The 19,734-nt window shown below is 41.1% G+C and overlaps 1 protein-coding gene across 1 annotated transcript in view; it reads right to left on the minus strand.

Moving 5' to 3' along the window:
- bbs9 (Bardet-Biedl syndrome 9) overlaps positions 1-19,734 on the minus strand; it is a 149,625-nt gene that overhangs the window by 61,143 nt on the left and 68,748 nt on the right. The window contains exon 19 of the mRNA XM_051076228.1: positions 1,183-1,365. Coding sequence (XP_050932185.1) covers positions 1,183-1,365 — 183 coding nt within the window. The remainder of the gene's footprint in view (positions 1-1,182; positions 1,366-19,734) is intronic.

Here is a 19,734-nt window from a genome sequence, read left to right on the forward strand (position 1 = left end):
TTTGCTTGTAAAAGCAACTTTCTAACTTTTTATTACTGACTTCAGCTACAGCTTTAGTGAGTACAATGTTATCATAAATACAAAACTACACATCAGGAATTCTCCTTTAATTAATGAAGCAACTAAAAACTGTGCCACCATGTCTTTTAGTTCGTAGCCACAGCAGTGTAACACACAGAGTGTGTTGTATTCTCTGAAAATAGCTCATCAGTCCACCTGTTTGTCTTAATGTTGTGGACGTGACCCTGATTACTGCTAATTCACTTAATGCCATTAATCCCATTTAAAATAACACATGCACTCACACACACACTTAACATACACAGTCCCCTGAGGCTCATCAAGTGACCCTCTCAACCTATTTCTGTCCACAGGCAGTGTGTGAGTGTGTGTGTGTACTGTAAAAGATATTTTATGCACTGCTGTTTATGAGGACACAGATGTTTGTGTGTGTGAGTGTGTGATGTGGGGCTGTCAGACTAGAATAGACTCAGTGGTAATGAGAGGTTCAGGGGATTGATCAGAGCTATGGAAAAACTAACACACACCCACACACTCACACACACACACAGGTACGCAAATTTCAGGGTCTCTGTGGGGTGAGAAATCTTTTGTGGTCTGATTGCAGCAAGTGGAGATGCTCTGTCAACGCGGCTGTTTAGTAACACACACACAGTACACACACACACACACAAATATACACGACTACACAAACATACAAATATACACAACTATACACACAAACTCGTGAACCTCAGAGTCTGAGTCAGAGGCTGATTATAGAGCAATATGTCATCCATTCATGCTATTGTGAGCTTGACCTCTTGTTTGTGTGTACTTGTGAAATGTTCTTTCTCACACACACACACACACACACACACACTTAGGTTTAATGCCTAAATCATAAACAGGTACCTCAGAATGTACTCTTAGCACAGAGCTGACAGGTGAGTGTTGAGTGGCAGGGAGTGAGTGTGTGACTGAATGTGTGCATGTGTGTGTGTGTGTGTGTGTGTGTGTGTAAATTCCTCTGGGACCAGAAGTACTTAATGTATTTTAAAAGTTTTCAGAGTGTGTGTTTAAGCTGGGGCTGTGTTTACTGAGTGGGCTGCAGATGGATGGACAGACACTGACATGTTAATGGCCTCCTGTGTGTGTGTGTGTGTGTGTGTGTGTGTGTACCAGCTGTGGTGTGTCCTGCAGCAGCGGCAGCAGCGTGGCCTCCAGGATGGCGGTCTGGTCGGGGGTCAGGCCCTGCCACAGCGACAGCAGCAGCACTAGCAGGTGTGTTGCGCTCCGCAGACGGACGAACGCCTCCTCCAGCAGAGCCCGGTTCTCCTCCGCAGCCTCCGCCAGCGCCATCACCTGCAGGAGGGAGGAGTCAGTAAATATCTCGCTTAATAATCACACTAATTACCTGTCAGGTGATAACAGCACGGCACAGACAGTTTCACATCTTCCTGCTGACACTGAAAACATCACAGTTTTCTGCTGCTGCACAGATTCACTGCTTACAGGCACTCACTGCATCATTTAACATTAATCAATTATTACTTTAACTAAACATTATAAATAAATAGCACAAAACACAAAATACAGCTAAGGCTGATGGGAATAGTTTTTCAGGTATTTGGATATAAACCTGGAAAGCTGCACGTTTCCATTTATCACAACAAGATATTAATCATTAAAAAATTACAAACAAAAATCCACTCCTGTATTGAAAATACTGTGAAATCATGAATTATCTTTTGGTTTATCTGAGGGTCTGAAGCTGTTTGACTCTAAAACATGATTAATCCCAAAAGACTCTGAGTGTCGACTGGACAACCTGTGAAAACAGTTTTATGAACAGCTCCTGGAGACTGATTTACTCTCATTTAGACTAGCCTGAGTTCACCCTGAACAACTTCATCAAAACATGTTGTTTTTAGAGTGTGTGTGGTCACTGGAGACCAACATTCAACACTGCTGTTACAGTAAGACCTCACACCTCTAACTCAAAGTTATTTTTCTCTTTGCACTTTGGAATTAAAAGTTATGTGAGTGGAGAAAGAATTAGTGTCAAGAAAAACAAAAACACAAAATGGAGCGAGGAAAAAAAAAGCATCACAATTAAATTATTTTTTACACTGTTAATGTTTCAAGTAGAATTTTCCTTGGAAGGTAACTCAATCTTATTACATCATGAGTTTTATTTAATAGTGATGTCCATAATTTATATTAGCTATGATAATATTGTACACTCCAAGTTAATTGCTGGGATCTGGAAAGTAAAGCAGGTCAAAGTGAAACTAGAAAGTCTGCTTCCTCTTCCAAATCAGTTAAGTCCAGTTCAAATTCAGCCTGATTGTTGCACTATTTTGTTGTGGTCAAAAAGAAGAACAATGATGTGGCATCTGGGAATGGCCATGACAGCCCGATATCAAGGCTAGCATGTCAAAAATTATCTTTCATGTTTCATGTTTTCATTTCCAGGTGGATTACTCCTTTAAGAACACATCATTACACAGCAGGAAATGAGAATCAGCCCAGACTTTGTTGTGTTATGTTTGGGTTTCCAAAGAGGAGGAAGTGGATCTATGTCCTTCTACCCATAATCTATTATATTTTAAGGCTGTTTCCTGGAGTCTGTTAGAATTAAATTCTTGCTCTGAACAAACTGCACCACTGTTCTCTACTTAGAGCACTGGAAATCCCATTTTCAGGCTGTTTTGGGTTTTTACAGATTTGCCTCTCTCTCAATTGGAAAAACAAACTGAACTAAAAGAAGAAAACACAGCAGAGTTCAAATAAACCGCTCTCTGAACGGCTCTGCATGCTCTAATGACTTGCCCTTACAGTTGGTTGGCTTCCACTTAGAAACTGCAGAATTTTCATGAATCGACTGCGAGTTTTTCCAAAAATTGCAAGGTTCAGAGACACTGAGAGGAGCAGACAAAAACTGAACACTCGCTTTGAAATGAAGATGAGGAAAAACAGCACAAGTGGAGCTTAAGTTCTTCTAGGTTTTAGTTAAGTACACAGCTCAGCAGGGTTTAACAGTGAGCAAGTGAATGCATGAATGAGGTGTGGCGAGACCAGGTGAACTCTGACCTCCAGCCAGGGGTCAATCCCTCCATCCCTCCATCATTACAAGAACAGAGGAGTGGAGATGAGTGGAGCGGTGTGAACGAGTGATGACAGAGCAAGACGGATGGTGACGAGGACAACAACAAGAAAGGACAAGCCGGACAAAGAGAAGGAGGGAAACGGGAGACGAGGGAGGAGAGAGATGAACAGACAGAGAGAGAGAGAGAAAGAAGAGGTGAAAGCAGATCTGGGACTAATGGACGAGTGTGTGCTCAGATAAATGAGTGATCCGCAGGCCTGAGCGCCAACGTACGCCAGCAGTTTGTTTGACAAATGGATTCAGTGCCCGCCATTTGATACTGCGAAAACAGAGATGGGAGACTCTAAAGTGAAGACTGTGTGTTAGTGTGTGCGTCAAGAGTTAAGCAGCAATTGCCAAAGTAAGCCGTTTTGATTTGTGTAATACTAAACTTCAAACATATAGGTACATGAGAATGAGTGCCTCCTCTGTGACTGGCACGCAAAGATGTAAACAGTCAGAGTTAAAACCTCAGTTCACTTCCCAGTGACCCCAAAAAGTCCACAGCTCTCAGTCATGGCTGAGGTCACCTGTGGGTGCCATGTCGCTCACACCTTGGAAGTCAGCCATACACACATTCACAGATGCAAACTTACCTATCAATGGACACCTAATCCTTACAAATACAGACATTTTTGACTCTACTTCTATACTTGTGAGGACCTTTATCGACTTAATACATTCCCTAGCCCCTGAGTTTAATATTACCTGTACATGTCTAACTTTAACCATAATCTCAACTTAAATTTAACTATAATCCACACTTGTATAAAAGTGTGACCTTGATATAACAGCTTCATCATCACTGTGATGGTAAACTGACTTGTGATGGGGAGAACGGAGCCTCTGTCATTCCCAGAGCAGGCACGATCTCCCTCTGAGTGATAGTCAGCAGCTTAAACTGCTAGAATCAGGCCCAGTAAGTTCAAGAGTAATGCTGTAACTGTAGATCAGTTAAAAAGACGTATAAGTCACTAAAAACCAGTGTTCATCTCTGATATCCAGCCAGGAAACTTTGAAAATATCAAGACTTCTAAACAGAGTTTGGTGTGTTTGTTACAGCGACAGCACTTCCTCCTTCCAAGGAGCCAAGGATCATGAGGAATATAAACCGTTTGGCCATGTTTCAGTTCAGAGAGTGAGATTACACAGTTGGAGCTTCGTCCAAGGAAAGTAACTAAGAACGTTCTAACACCAATGGTGAAAAATTTTCAATATGACAACCAGCAACATTTCTAAACTGTCCTCACTCTCTAGCTGTAAAACTCAAACTGTTCCTATCAAGGACAGAAGTACTACCTGAAACATAAAATCCACAACTCCTAGTGTATAAATTCTTGATATCCTCATGCACACTTTCTACCATGCAACACACACACACACACACACACAAACCCAACCACCCTCCCCTTGGGGTCTCTGAAAGTGTGTGTGTGTATATTGATAAAAGGGTCCAGGTCCAGTGAAGGGCTTCATTGTTGGCAGCGGCTCGGCTCCACACACACTCTGATTGATGCCAGCTGAGAGAACACAAAGACACATTTAGGTTGGAGACACACACACACACACACACACACTCACACACACACACACACACACACAGAGTGGTGATATAAGAACATGTCACATATGTGAACGCAGGTTTGCACATGGCTTCACACTAACACATGCACATACACACAAAGAAGTACAACAGATTTTAACAATAAGAGATAAACCTGGACATTTATTCATGATTTAACACACACACACACACGGACACACACACAGTAGCTGTTAGCTGTATGTCAGCAGCTGAACTGCTGGTGACCTTAAATAACCTGCAGCTGAAGCTGCTGAGGTTGTGACCTCCTGACGTGTCGGCAATAAAGTCTGGACTTTATTCGACACACATAAAGGGACATTCTGCTGCATCTTACACAATTAAACCTGGATTTCATCTCAGCTGACAGAACGTCATCAGTTATCTGTTTATTTTTTTTAGACTGGTACGGTTCTTTAACAGTCTAAAAACACTGTGAAATGAGCATCAACTCAGAATGAATCTGTGTGAAAATATTCCATCTTTCTTGCTCTTTCTTTCTATGAGACGCACAGCCTAACAGCTCCTAATGTCAGCCAACATTTTACATTAATCCTGGAGGTACAAACCACACACAGACACATACACAAACAAACAGTCGTGTTTGTATATTCACGCACAAATGCACTAGGGTATGCACACACATGTACCCAAGCCACAAGAAATGTACTGAAAAACACAAACAGAAATCATGGGCGCCCTTATCTATGGAAATGCATGATTGAGCGTACACATACACGCACACACATATACACAAACTATGTGGCTGTGGTTTCAGTGAAGTAATTGTGGCTGATGGACTGTATGAGGTTTGGTAGCTACAACAAGCAACTTGTAGGAGAACCAATCAGAAAGCAGAGAAAGCTAAACACTTGAAGGAGAAAAAGTGAATACCACCAAATAACTGAACACAAGTGATATACAACAAGTCTGAGGGAAGAAGTTTCTGCTGAATGTTCACATGGCTCAAAATACTGCAATGAGTAAAAGTAATGATAATGTTGTGGTAAAACTGCTAATGCTACCCAGGATAACAGAGATTGATCTCATGTTTGACTCATGGTGGTGCAGTATGCAGCTATCAGACTGAACAGAAGCGATCAGTGTTTCCAACCCTGTCTTGTAAAAATACACATTTGCAACAGAAAAATATGTTAAGAATTATAATGCACCTGGAGTATGTGTTTTGTCAACTTAACATTTTTACTACTGTTAAACCCCACAGTCATCAAGAAGGAGGATAAAATGATTGTTGGGGGGAAACTCTCCAGAGTTGTAAAATCCTGTCTATGTAGCATTATACAAAGCTGTGCAGAGTTTTTGCATCCCGTAAACTTTTAGACTCATCTAAACCTCAAAGGCCTCAAATGATTTGTGTTTTATCTAATACAGCACTTTTTTCAGTGTCATTGCCGCCATCTGTCGGTTTCGAGAGCATACTGTGAATTTTTGGGGTATTTGTGTTTGTAACAGTTAATCTCAAACTGTGACTGCAGCAGCAGCAAAAGCACTTGTGTATGACTTCTTTAAAGTGTGTTCCTACAGCTTAGATGTCAGTGGAGAAGTCAGTAAAAGACTCAAAAACTCTCTGCAGCCAAAAACATAAGTGAGTTCCTGTCAAACATGAGTGAAACTTAGTAAAAGTCAACATGGCTGCAACTGGAGGAATGAATCAAAATGATTCCTTGCCAGAGTTTTATCCTCGGATAAAATCACACAGGCAACAGAAACAAAGCTCTGTGTGTGTAGATTAGATGCTTCCTGCTCAGTTAGCCACAGCAAGCAGCATGGATGAACTCCAAGCCACAAAAACACACACACTGTCATATGATAACACTGTGAAAATGCACACAACATATATAGATGCAAATATGAACAAACACACACACACACACACACCCTACTGTACAATCTGCGTCAGTGTAACATGACAGGAGTCTTGTGTTTGGCAGAAAGTGACGTGGCAGGACCCATCCCTCGTTTCCCAGAGGATGATGGGATGAGCAACAGAAGAGAGAGACTAGAAGGGAATGTGAGGGGGGGGGTGGGACAAGGGAGATGGGAGAGAAAGAAAATGATAAAGAAGAAAGACATGTTTACAAGAAAAAACCAAGTGATTATGAGGAGCTGAGGATGAGAAGGTTTGCAGTGACAGAGGAGAGGAGAGCAGGAATAAGAGAAGTAAGTGAAAGAAGTAAAGAAAACAGTGGAAAAGTTCATGCTGGGGTCAAGTGAATGGCTGTGTGTGTGTGTGTGTGTGTGTGTGTGTGCAGGCTTAGTGTTTCCGCATCTTAATTAAAGAGCCAATTAGAATCTCAGTTTAACGACGGCTGGAATCACAGAGGCCATTTCCTGACTAATAGACACACACGCCCATGGATACAGTTACACACACACACACACACACACACAGAAGTCTTAGACACACTATCACTCACTAACACACACAAAAACATGCACAATCACACACTTTCATTAAAATCCCCTCCACACTCACACTCTCACACACACACACACACACACACACACACACACACACAGAGAGTAATAAATGTGCTTTCCTTAACACAGAAACACATTTCGTCAGTAATGGAAGCACAGTAACAGATTCACTGTTTCACAGAGTAACACACCACACACACACCACACACGTAAAGACACTCGAACAGAGAGGCATGGGTCTCATTTAAGTTCCTTTCTGCTGTTGTAGAGGCTGATGCCTGCTGCCAAACACCTGCATACACACACACACACACACACACACACACACAAACACACACGCCCAAAACACTGCGGGGCGTATGAAGGGTTTCAGGGAGTTAACCTAAACATTACAAATTGTCAGACACTAGCTTACACTATCAGGCTGCACAAACACACACAGAGAGCAGAGATACTGCACTAAACACTAAACTGTGCTCAGTTCATTGCCAAAAACACATCTCTTTCTTTTCATCTTGTTTTTGTCTCTTTCATCTGTATTCAGTTTAGAGAGAGAGGAATGTTGATTTCAGCTGTTAACTGTGCACTGTGACCTAGTATGTCTCCATTAAAGTGTGTTAGGGGCATACAGTTAGATCCTCCCCTGCTCAGACTGCCTGTGACTTAGTAGTTAGTATTTTTTAGCAGTGAAGTTGCTTACTCTCCACAAACTGTTGGAAAGAACAACATACTGATTATTTAGCCATTCTTACAGCCTTACCAATAGTGGAGATAAAAATGGAAAGTTTGTCCTGAGAGTGGCAATAGATGAAAAATCAAGGGATCACTTAAAGCAAAAGGGTTCATCCTCTGGAGAGTATAAGTGTGCTTGACAAATTTCATGGCAATCAGCCAGGTAGACTGTGTGAAATAGTTTGTCCAGTGTTGACAGTTTGTCCTGAGGGTGGTGCAGATTATTGTAATTGTGGCACGCAAGTGAAAGGTTTGGCTTTCGTCCTCTGGGGCCAAGTGAATATTCTCATTTTGTGAGAATCTGATCAATATCTGTCATGATGTTTCGCTTTAGAACATCAGGATGGATGGATCAGAAATTGTTCTTTTGTTCTTTATTAGCTTAATTAGCAACTTTTGGGTAAAATCAGTTCTTAAATTCTACTGTTTTGAACAGATAAAGTGAAGTGAATTGAAAGAGAAAGAGACAGAGAGGGACACGGTGCATTGGGACATAAACAAATGGCAGACGGTGGAGACAAAGTGATCTGGCGGACGAGTAACGGAGTGATCAGCATCTCTCTCCCAGTGTCTGATAGACAGATAGGCAGACAGACAGACAGTAACCACTATTGTCTGTGGTCAAAACAAGCACACACACACACAATACTGATAACACTGTCTGTCTACACTTTGACTGATAAGACAGGAGAAGACGGGGCGAGAGAGGAGGAGACAGAACAGAGTGAGAGAGATGAGCAGAGACTGAAAAAGACAAAAGGTTTGTGAAAAGAGACGGAACAAGATGGAGACAGTAAAAGTTAAAAAAAAGAAAGAGTTTGTTGTTTATTCAAGTCTCACTGGAGTGTTGAAGGAGAGGAGAAACGGAGGATTAGATGATAGGATCTGGAAAGTCAACCTGATTCAACCTCTGATGGTTTATCATTCCGCTGTGGAACGCACGACCCTGATAACCACAACCTCCTCCAACCTCCCCTCAGTTTCCCATCATCTACTTTTCTCCTCCTCATCTACTCTTTATTCTGCTCCTGTCTAGTGAAAAGTAATTGATGATCAACTCACATGTCATAGAAATATATCACTGTATTTTCCTCTGCCATTTTGAATGGCAATTGTACTTCTCCACCTTTGGATCCATTTTGATGTTTCATATAATTGTCATACCTCCAGACGACAGCTCAACTAATATGGACTGTTTAATGCTTTCTCAAGATTGAGTATTTAAGTTTTCATGAATCCAAGAAACTGAAAATAATACAAGCAAAGGTTTCTTTCAAAAGGTGCTTTTGTGCTCTGAATATACAGTGAAACCCATCAAAGGAGAGACAAAAAACTATTTCTGTTTCCACAGGAAGAGAAAATAGATCAGGCTGTGGTGCAGCTGCAAGCAGTGATTCCCTTGATTTAGGTTCCTATCGTCATTAGCAATGTCCCATGTTGATCTGCATGACAGTGATCAGGGCTGATCAAAGCATTTTTTAAATGGATCATTAACCTTATATTAGGCTCAGTCCTTTATACTGTGCACTGTAATACATAGTGTGGACACCAGCTGTAATAAATGTCCTCTGGCAGTCCATTAAAACACTGAAAGAGTTTCAGAATACGTGGCCTGGTGAGGAACACTGATATTGCATTTAGCATTTACGGTTTAAGAACAATTATGTATAAAATATCATCACAAGTTTCCAAAGTCCAAGGTGACATCTTTAAAACAGTCCAAAACCCAAAGATATTACATTTACAACTGCATGTGACACCAGGAAAAGCAGCAAAACCCTCGCATTTGAGAAGTGGGAACCGGAGAATGTTAAACATGACTTAAATGATTAAAGATTTATTTTCTGTCGAGGAGTTACTCAATTAATCAAGTTATGCTTATTTGAACATCTGTATTTTGCTTGGGCTGGGAATGAGAGGCAAAACCAGAACTAAAGCTGCAATGCCAATTAGATTTTCTTAATGCAGAGCTTTCTGGAAGGTGAGAGAAATCACTGGAATGAAGAGGAAAGAGGAATGGTGGGTATAGATCACAAACACTTCATCAAAATTCACTGATAATCCTCGTACAGAACAGGTATTAAATTCCTCAACACTCCTTGGCTTTTTTTGACCAGGAATGATGGATGTTGGCGATGTAGAAATTGATGGTTATTCTGTCGTTTTACTCACTTCAAGGTGATCCAGATGAGTGTGAGTGTGAGCTAAATGCCTTAAATGTAAAAATACAAGAAGTGAGAAGGTGTCTGTGGTTTCAGGGGTAAGAAAAATAAAGCCAGAGTCTACTTTTGTAACCTGCCTCCCCAATCAAGGCTGTCAGGGATGCTTTAACAGACCGTCGTTCAGCGGTACGGACGGCTGCTAAAACACGGTGGTGTGATTTATGAGGCTGCCCCGCTCCGTCAAAGAGCCGGCTGAACTCTTGTGTTTTCTCTGGGACGGCGAGGCTGAGAGAGGGAGGCCTTCTGCTTTTCTTTGCCACGTGTGTTCACACGGTCACGAACAAAGAGCTTTATTCTCCACTGATAGGTCGTGTGTGAGAGACCCGCCCTCCCTCTATCACTTCTCTAGCTCCCCTCCCTCAATCCATGATGAATATGTCTCTTTTTTTAGTTGTCAGAGTCTGAAATATGGGCAGATGAAACACAAACACAACGCCGCTGGATGAAACCTCTGCACACAACACACAGGGCAAACACAGACACACACACAGCTCAAATCACAATGAACACAGTATCCAACACAAACCAAGAACACAGAAAACATGCAGAAACAATTAGTCGTTTAATCAATAAGTTAATCAGGAGAAAATGAACTGATGATAGTTTTGATTTTTCAGATCAGTTATTATACTGTCATATAACTATAACAATTTTAAAGCATGTGTCAGTCAGGCTCCAGCTGTGCATCAAACTTTGATTTGAGTCAAAGAAATCCTCAAGTTTCCAGACACCAAATATGGCTGAATCTTAAGGAAATGTGTATAAAACGATGCACAGGACATCACAAATATTTCCATCTGAGTGAAAGGCACAGCCATAAAAAAGTTCACTAGCTTCAATGAAGAGCTGGAGGAAGCTGATACAGAATAGATTTTCTATGATACCGTCAGACAGTTCCAACTTTAAAGCTACTTGAGGGGAAATTTGAGGGAAAAAACATTATTTTAAGAGGCTCTATTTGATACATTTTGTTTTTCTGACTGCTCTTTAGGAATCTGTAACACTTCACTTTCAACTCTTTTAACTTGACAAGGGCATTTGTCATAGCATGAACATTTTATCAACATTTGGATAGTCTTAACCAGAAACATATTTAATGGATAAATCAATAATGAGAAAAATATTACTGCTCCACATGCACACAAATCCTCCATAATATTAAAAGCCGAATCCTCAAAACACATAATACACAGCTCCATAAATGTGAAATGAGCATCAAGCTCTCTTAAGGCATAATCACACACAGCCTTATATAACACACACACACACACAGTAATCTTTTACAAACCTTACATCCACACACCCTTCCCTCTCGCTCTCTTCCACACACACACACACACACACACACACACACACACACACACACACACACACAGATGCTGAGGCCAGTACTTGCTGCAGTGTGCTGGGTGGTCTTGACGGCCTAGAGGCCCCAGACAGAGCAGGGGACTAAATTACAGAGCATGACCCACCGCAGTGACACCCAACCTGGGATTAACACCCAGGCTGAGTCCCAGGCCGCCGGTAGCCCCGGGCTGTGGGAGCTGACCTCAACAGGTTCCTAGATGACCTCAGACACACACACACACACACTCGCCTGCTGAGGCCGGGCCCACCCAGAGCTGAAATAATGAGGGGGCTTGGTCGGTCCAGCTGGATGGATGAAGGGAGAGGGTTCTGGGTGGAGGCTTGTCTGGAGTATTTGGCCCTGATCAAACTAAGTATCTTGTATCCCGAAAAATCCACATTGTGTCTACACATACATCTGAGACAGATCACAGTTCACACCTGGCAGCACAGTGAGTCTCAGCAGTATCACTAGAACACTTGTCACAGGACTTTTCCTGGCAGTTTACGATACTGTGACCACGTGCAAAATAGACAAAAAATACATGGTTACATTTGAGGTCATTGTTATTTTATTTTTTATCTTATGGATTTTATTTGCATATAGGATAAATCAGACAGACAGATGAAACCAAAAAGTGTTGATTTGATGATCTGTCAATGATATTTTTGGGGGCTTTTTGTAAAACAAAAAAAAATTCAGCTGAGTATTCAGTGCTTCCTGCTTACGTTGTAATGACTTCTACAAGGACTTTAACAAAATGGCACATTTCCATAGTGCTGTGTTGTCATGTTTTTGTGCAGTACTAGGGACGACTGATTTCCAAGAATGCTTTTACAAAACCCAGGACCTGTTGTATTCAGATCAAGGATATAAATGTCAGCAGAGATTAATTTTGACAGAGACGACAGTTAAGAGAAACTGGGAGAAATCATTGGTGAAAAAACCTTGATACATTTTGCAATCAGACTACACAGGAACAGCTGGAAACATCTGGACGTAACGTCACATCGTCTGCATGTGGAGGTCAGAGCAGGTGAAAGGAAGCTTTGAGGTGGAGAGGGAGGATGCAGGTCAGAAACACACACATACATGCAAACACACACATACACACCTCATAAAGAGGACTGATACAGCTGTTTGGAAGTGTGGCCCAGGGTCAAAGTTCAAACAGATACACTGACACCACACACTCACGCCCTAAAGCAAGTCACTTAAATCAGTTCAAGCTGAGGCACGCACACACACACACACAGATCAGTCCTGACACAAACACACTCAGACAACCTCCCAAAGAGACTTTGCGTGCACACACACACGACACACACTGTTAGTGAGAGTGTATTAATAGCATGTGATGTGACTTAACCCAAGGGTCCGTTTCACCAGAACAGCTGCAAGTGCGGAGAACTGTGTGTGTGTGTGTGTGTGTGTGTGTGTGTGTGAGTATTTGCTTTAAACCTTCCTCAAAAGCCAAATATATATGAACTCTGTTGGCCCGTTGAAGAGTTCAATGGTGCAAGAAAACACACTGACGCGGCTGCCACACACACATTTTCTCACATATTAACTCTCAACTATTGGAGTGAAAACTCAACGTGCACTGTGCACTACAATAAACTATTTTCTGATGTAACCTAACATTTTATAACAAAATATATCAAGCACTATATATTGTGCAGCAAAATAAGACATCCATATCAGCTGCAAACATTAATGAGCAGAATCTTGTGTCAAGTCATCTGTTACATACATATTATCTAAGTCTTTGTTTACAGATTAGAAGGGAAGATGCAAGTCTTTCATGCTGACCGTTAAATGATATTTCCTTGTGTCACTAGTCCTTTACAAAACTGAAACCAAGTCCCTACAAAGCAGAGGCTTAATAATTATATATTAAATGTGTGTGGTAATGCAGGGCCTCTTTTAGTGGCTGCAACTAACGATTACTGTCATTACAGATTCATCAACTGAAAACAGTGAAAAATGTTTTTAGTTGATATTTTTATGATCATTTTTTTTTGAGAATACAAATATTTGCAAGGTGGGAATCATCTGTAATGTTTAAGTAGTGAGCAAATACTTTTTCTTCAAGAGGACACAGCATCCTGGAGTCACACACTTCATATTCCATTGTAGTTGTTCATGCTGGAATTATAAAACAAACATGAGGAAACCAGATGACACAACTCACTACAGGACGTTAGGACTTGGTGAGTTGTAAGTCAGATTTATTTCCACTCACAATAACAGAGCAGAGAAACACACACAGCGAAGATAACTCCTGTCCTGTCTGATCATAAAAATATCTTATTTTAAGTTATTTTCAGACTTTTCTCTTCGTATGTGCTGTATGTGGCAATGTGTATGTGGTCTGTGGTGTGGCGTTTGAGTTTGAGTGTGTGTGTGTGTGTGTGTGTGTGTGTGTGCGTGAACATATATGTGTGTGTGTGTGTGCGGGGACAGTGTTTAGTCTGAAACCATATTTAGTCTCTCTGGTCCTAAGAGGAGGCCTATAATCACACAGAACCTTTCTCTCTACTCATTACACACACACACACACACACACACACACACACACACACACACACACACACACATACACACACACACACACACTGGGCCTGTCATTACCAGTTCACACTAACCTCCCAGGCTGCACACATGCACGTATACAGTGCACAAACAGCAGGTTGTTTGCATGAAGACACACACATACTGCACATTTTAATGCATGTGCACATATGTGAAGATGAACATATGCACCATGTGTAAGTAAAGTACACACACACACACACACATGCTCGCTCGCTCGCGCAGAGCCAGATGTGGTGTCCAGCTGTGTGTCCAGCAGGCATTCGGCTGCAGGAAACAGATTTACAGAACTCTGGCTGTTCTGCGTCTGATATCATTTAAATTTGACTTTAAATTCAGTGTGACACACAACAAGAACCTCAGAGACGTTTTCCTGATCGGGACTGAAAACTAAATAACAGGTTCATCCCCAAACTCAGAGTCACTTTCACTGTTTTCACTGCATCACTGAGTTACATATATGTATTTATAGAATAAAGAACAAGTTCCTTATTACTGCAAATAAAAACTTAATTTACTCCTGAAAGCACATATGAATATATCTTCAGTAGTGGGCTTCTCTGGGGGTGTGGCCTTAACTTGTCATCAGTGTGTTGTTGTTTGCTGCTGCATGAAGAAACTACAGTGGGAGAAATGAATGTAATAACAAGTAACAACAAGACTGAGACCTTCCTGTAAACTCGACAGAAGCTTGTGGTTTGAGACATTAAGAACAAACAGACATGATTTCTGGTCATCGTGGGAACGCTACAGTTCTTTTGCTGGAGTCTTTGAAATCTGGTCAAATGCTCTGAAAAGTCAGTGATCAGAGAAGAAGCCACAACAACAGCTCCTCTGTCTGCTGCCTTGAGTGTTGTTTATTAGTTGTTTATTAAATTCCCTAAATAAAATACAGGCAAAGACAGAGAGGAAAATAGCTTTTCACCATTTCACATAATGATGAATAATGACAGCATCAATTAAAATAACCTATCAATCTGTCTAGCTGCTTCATAACAAATAAAGAATGTCAGTTACACAAGGAAGTTCTCAGGCAAAACAATGCCAGATGACGTGAGGAATATGATTTAAGTAACATTAATTAAAATGTTAAGATTATTGCTGCCACTCATATCAACAGCACTGCTGTGCTTACTGATTTCACACCAAGAAAGACAGAAATCATACAACATTTTTTAACATAACAACAGTAAACACAGCCTTTTTCTTTGACAACATCATGTGACTTATTCATTTCTGGCTTCTCAGTATGGTAACGAACACACCCTGACTCACAGTGAGTATTGTTGGCTTTTGCCTGCAGCCCTGTGTCTAACAGAAATTCAACAACCTTTGCTAAAACATAAAATCTCATTTCATGTGGAGAAAAGTTCTGTCCAAACATATATTATGTAACTGGCTCTGTAGGATGAGATGCCAGACTCCTGCCTCCAGCAGAGATACAACAGGATGTCCCTACATGGTTGTTCTGGTTTCTTATTACAGCAGTGATCTATGAACTGAAGCAAGTGTCAGTTACAGGAATAAAAATTATGTTAAATTAAATGTAATTTTCCAAAGCTGGTTAGAATACCACAGCAAAAATACCAAACATGTAGTTCTGTTTAAACATGCAGCTGGATTCATTTTCATCACTGGTTTACGAGATAAAATACGACTGGATTGGACAGTGAGAAAGGCAGGTTGTTGTTTTGTGACAGTGCATGCTTTTGGTCTGCGTCGCAAGTGTGTGTCTGTGAGTGTGTGTATGTGTGCGGGTGTGTGTGTGTGTGTAAATCGTGCATTGTCTGTATGTGGTCAGAGACCAAAACAAGGCAGTCTAATCTTGGCAGACAAAACACAAAGAGATCCTGACTACAAATTAGCACCACACACACACAGACACAGACACACAAACACACACAAACACACATCTGTGCAGCTGTAGTGCTTCTTCTTCACCTGTCTCTCCTCTTCGCTTCTTTCCTGTATTTTTGCCCTCATTTTATTTTCTTCTCTCTTTCATTGCCCATTTTTTGTTCAGAAGATTGTAAATCTGTAAAAATTTATAGAGAAATAAAAACCTGAAGACGGTCTAGAGCTGTGTTCTGGTGTTTCTCTCACATTGTGGACCACTGCCTGACTGATTCCCACTGGGCTTTGTAAAGCCTAAAAAATCCTAGGGGACTGGAGTCCTTAAAAATACACTGAAACATTAGCATTCTCTTCTTAATATGACGTAATTCTCCTTGAAAAAGCAGGTTGGGATGCTTTTCAGTTACTGCAGCATGAGGTCACCACTGAAGACTGTTTTCCAGGTAGTAGCATTTTTCCAGGACGTTGCCATGTCAGCCACTCATTTACTGAGTCCAGTAAATTAGTTGGTTATGATACAGTTAACAAGGGCTGTTTCAGTTGTACCTGGTCTGTATTATCTGAAATAAACCACATATATAATTGTAAAAAGTAATATTTCTCACTATAGTTCAGCTCAAAGAGAATGAACCACCTACTACATGATGCTGCTGATGTTACTGATCACACTGAGAAGTCCTATAATAAACTTCTTTTCATGATCCTGTTGAAAATAAAGAAAAACTCTTTTCCCAGAACGCTACACATGTATAAGACCAACACACATAAACACATACATACATATTCCCTTGCACACCCACACACACAGAAACACAACCTGTGCACACACTGTGTCCCTACGGTCCAACACTGAACCACACACTTGATGCAGTCCAGACCAGAGAGACCTGAGAAGCCAACACACACACAGATACACACACACACACACACATATAAACACACACACAGAGCCAGGTCTGAGGTGATGGTTTTGGTTGTGGTCCCAGTGAAAACGACACTAATTTGGAGCTAAGGAGCTTTGGCGAGCTGAGTCAAGATTCCATAAACCTCCAACTGTAGAAGCCGAGAGCTAATCAGAAGCTAGCGACACCAAGGTAAAGTAAATGAGGTCAATGCTAATGCTATTGTGATGCTAACACAGTGATAACACAGACCACCTTCGCTTAAATTGCTAATCTGATCAAACACACTGGTGCCTTTGTAGTATGACCTCCACACACACTTATTTAAACATACACATGCATGCACACACAACACAAACTTTCATAATCATGAACACACACACACAGACACATACACATAACCATACAGATACACACACTGCTCACAAACTTCAAAAAGCACACTAAATAAGTTGTACCCACAAACACACCATTGGCAGCTGTGAGTGTGTACCTGTCTGTCTGTGTGTGTGTGTGTGTGTGTGTGTGTGTGTGTGTGTGTGTGTTGCCCCCGCCATGCCTGTTTGCTTTTCTCTCAATGGTCTCCTTTGAAGGAAGGAGGAGAGGAAGAGAGCAAGTGGAGGAGACGCAGAGAGAGGGGGGAAAAAAATGAGGAGAACTCTGGGAATTCACTGCAACAAGATAAATATCCTCTGCTTGGCGTCGCGAGGCCGCCGCGCTCTCACTCTGACACACACACACACACACACACACCCTGATTACAGAGTAAATATGTGTAATCTTACAAATCGACTATTGTTTGTGACAAGGAAGAAACAAATGCGCACATACACAACATGCAGAAACAGACATGTTGACTTTGGAGAAAGTGAACTGGTGGAGGTGATCAGTCATGAAGGCTCTCTCACTCACACACACACACACACACACAGACAAACACACACAACTAACGTGTTCAATGTGCAGACATTTTTTTTCTATTTATTTCAATAGTCCAGTCTCTCAGTCACTCTGCATCACTCTTCACAGAGCAACACAGGCAAAACTAAGTTTTACAAACCCAGTGTTGTTCCCAAACTTACATCCCTGTGAAAGTAAATTGCAGGAGCGAGTAACAACACAATGCAGAGCACTGCAGCACATACACATTCAGAAGCTTTCAGCTGCTTTTTTCAAGAACAACAAAAAAATGTAGATAAGAGAAAGTAGAAAAGTTTTCATTCTCAGTCTTATATTTCACTTCATCTGAGACGTAAACACACGCACAAATATTTTCCACCATATGCCCAAAATCCATTAGCTACAGCTCTGAATGCAGATCTGTATATATTGTTCCAGTTTATTATAGTTGGACAGGGCTGCCAACTTGTCCCTTTGTGTGTATGGTTTCCATACATGCAGACCACATGACGCGCTCTGCACACAGCTATATTTACAGCTAATTAAATAATGGAATGACACGCAGACACAGGGATCATTGTTGTTATGGCATTTCTTTAACGGACAGGAATTTATTCATCAGATGCATGTGGCAAATTTCCTCCGTCATGTGGGCAAAGTGTGTGTGTGTGTGACTGTGTGTATATACTGTATGCTGGTGTGTGTAATCTTATTATAATGGAGTGTATCCTCTACAGGCCCTCAGACAGAGTCCTGCTGGTTTGAACAAAGAGCGATTAGACTGACTGACCTGGGATCGGATATTAAACACATTACAACACAGTCAGTCTGATAACATTTATTACTGTGCTCCTGTGGTTTGCACTAGGCTGCATAATCTACTTTACCTTGCCAGACCGTCCACTCCAACTTATTCTATTTTCCTTTTACCTTCCTTCATGTTTTTTCCTTTATTCATATTAAAAGCTATTGCTCACTCTAATTTGCATTAAGCAATGGAAACTTTTATTTTCAGTTACTGATTTTCTTTGGTTTATAAACTGAGAAGCTGTCTTTAATGTATTAACTCCCCCTATTTTTTTCACTTCAGTCCACTACCACTAGTACAGAACACAAATGGACATTTTCAATCAGCACTCCTCTGTGGGCTTTTTACCCATAACGTCACTGAGAGCGTACAAGTTTACAGTCTGTGGTCGAGACGGTCGACAGCATGAAACTCCACACATTGTCTTGTGAGCTGCAGAGTTGATTTCATTTACTCTACGGCCAAACAAAAGCTTCCCACGACCAAAGCAGAATGTAAACAGCACCCTGTTGTGGTTTTGTATGTTACAATCGAAACTTGTGTGCCAGAAGAATGAGGCGGGGAGTTTTTAAACCACGACACAGGGTCAAAATTGACCTTTGACGCCGAACTGAATGAACTGGGGCGTCGATGTGAACTTAACCAGGTGGTTTAGCAGTGATGGTCCAGCCACAGTTTCCCAGATCAGTGTCCACTATCGAGGGGTGTAAAATCAGATGTGGACTGTTGGCACTGAACAATCAGACAGTTTAATTAAAGCTGCTGGATAAAAAGCCTCCAGTCTATAATATCTGCTTCTTTAATCTCCTCCCAGCATGACAGCTTTCCAACATGGATGACTTATTAAATCTCTGCTTGGTGCCCAGCAACAGAACAGAATGAGAAATGGTGTGGTAGGCATGGTGGGAAACTTCTTTTTAATATATTCACTGGTCAAAACTTCAGTTTGAATATTTTTAGGAGGAAAACCGCTAACAGGAGCACAGCAGGAGCCGGCCGATGATTCTCTCTTCAGAATATCACATTTTTATTAATTTACAATTTTTCTTGTCTGTGTTTACCTTTAGATTACTTTACCTGAAGACATGGGGTCACTGTTTTTATTTCCTTGTTCATACATCTTTGTTTGTTTTCTGCCTCTCTGCCTTATATCTATTTTCTCTTTCTTTTACAGTTTGTATTTATCTTAATGTATATC

Source organism: Lates calcarifer, linkage group LG15, assembly GCF_001640805.2.
Source record: "Lates calcarifer isolate ASB-BC8 linkage group LG15, TLL_Latcal_v3, whole genome shotgun sequence".
Classification (NCBI taxonomy): Eukaryota; Metazoa; Chordata; class Actinopteri; family Centropomidae; genus Lates; species Lates calcarifer.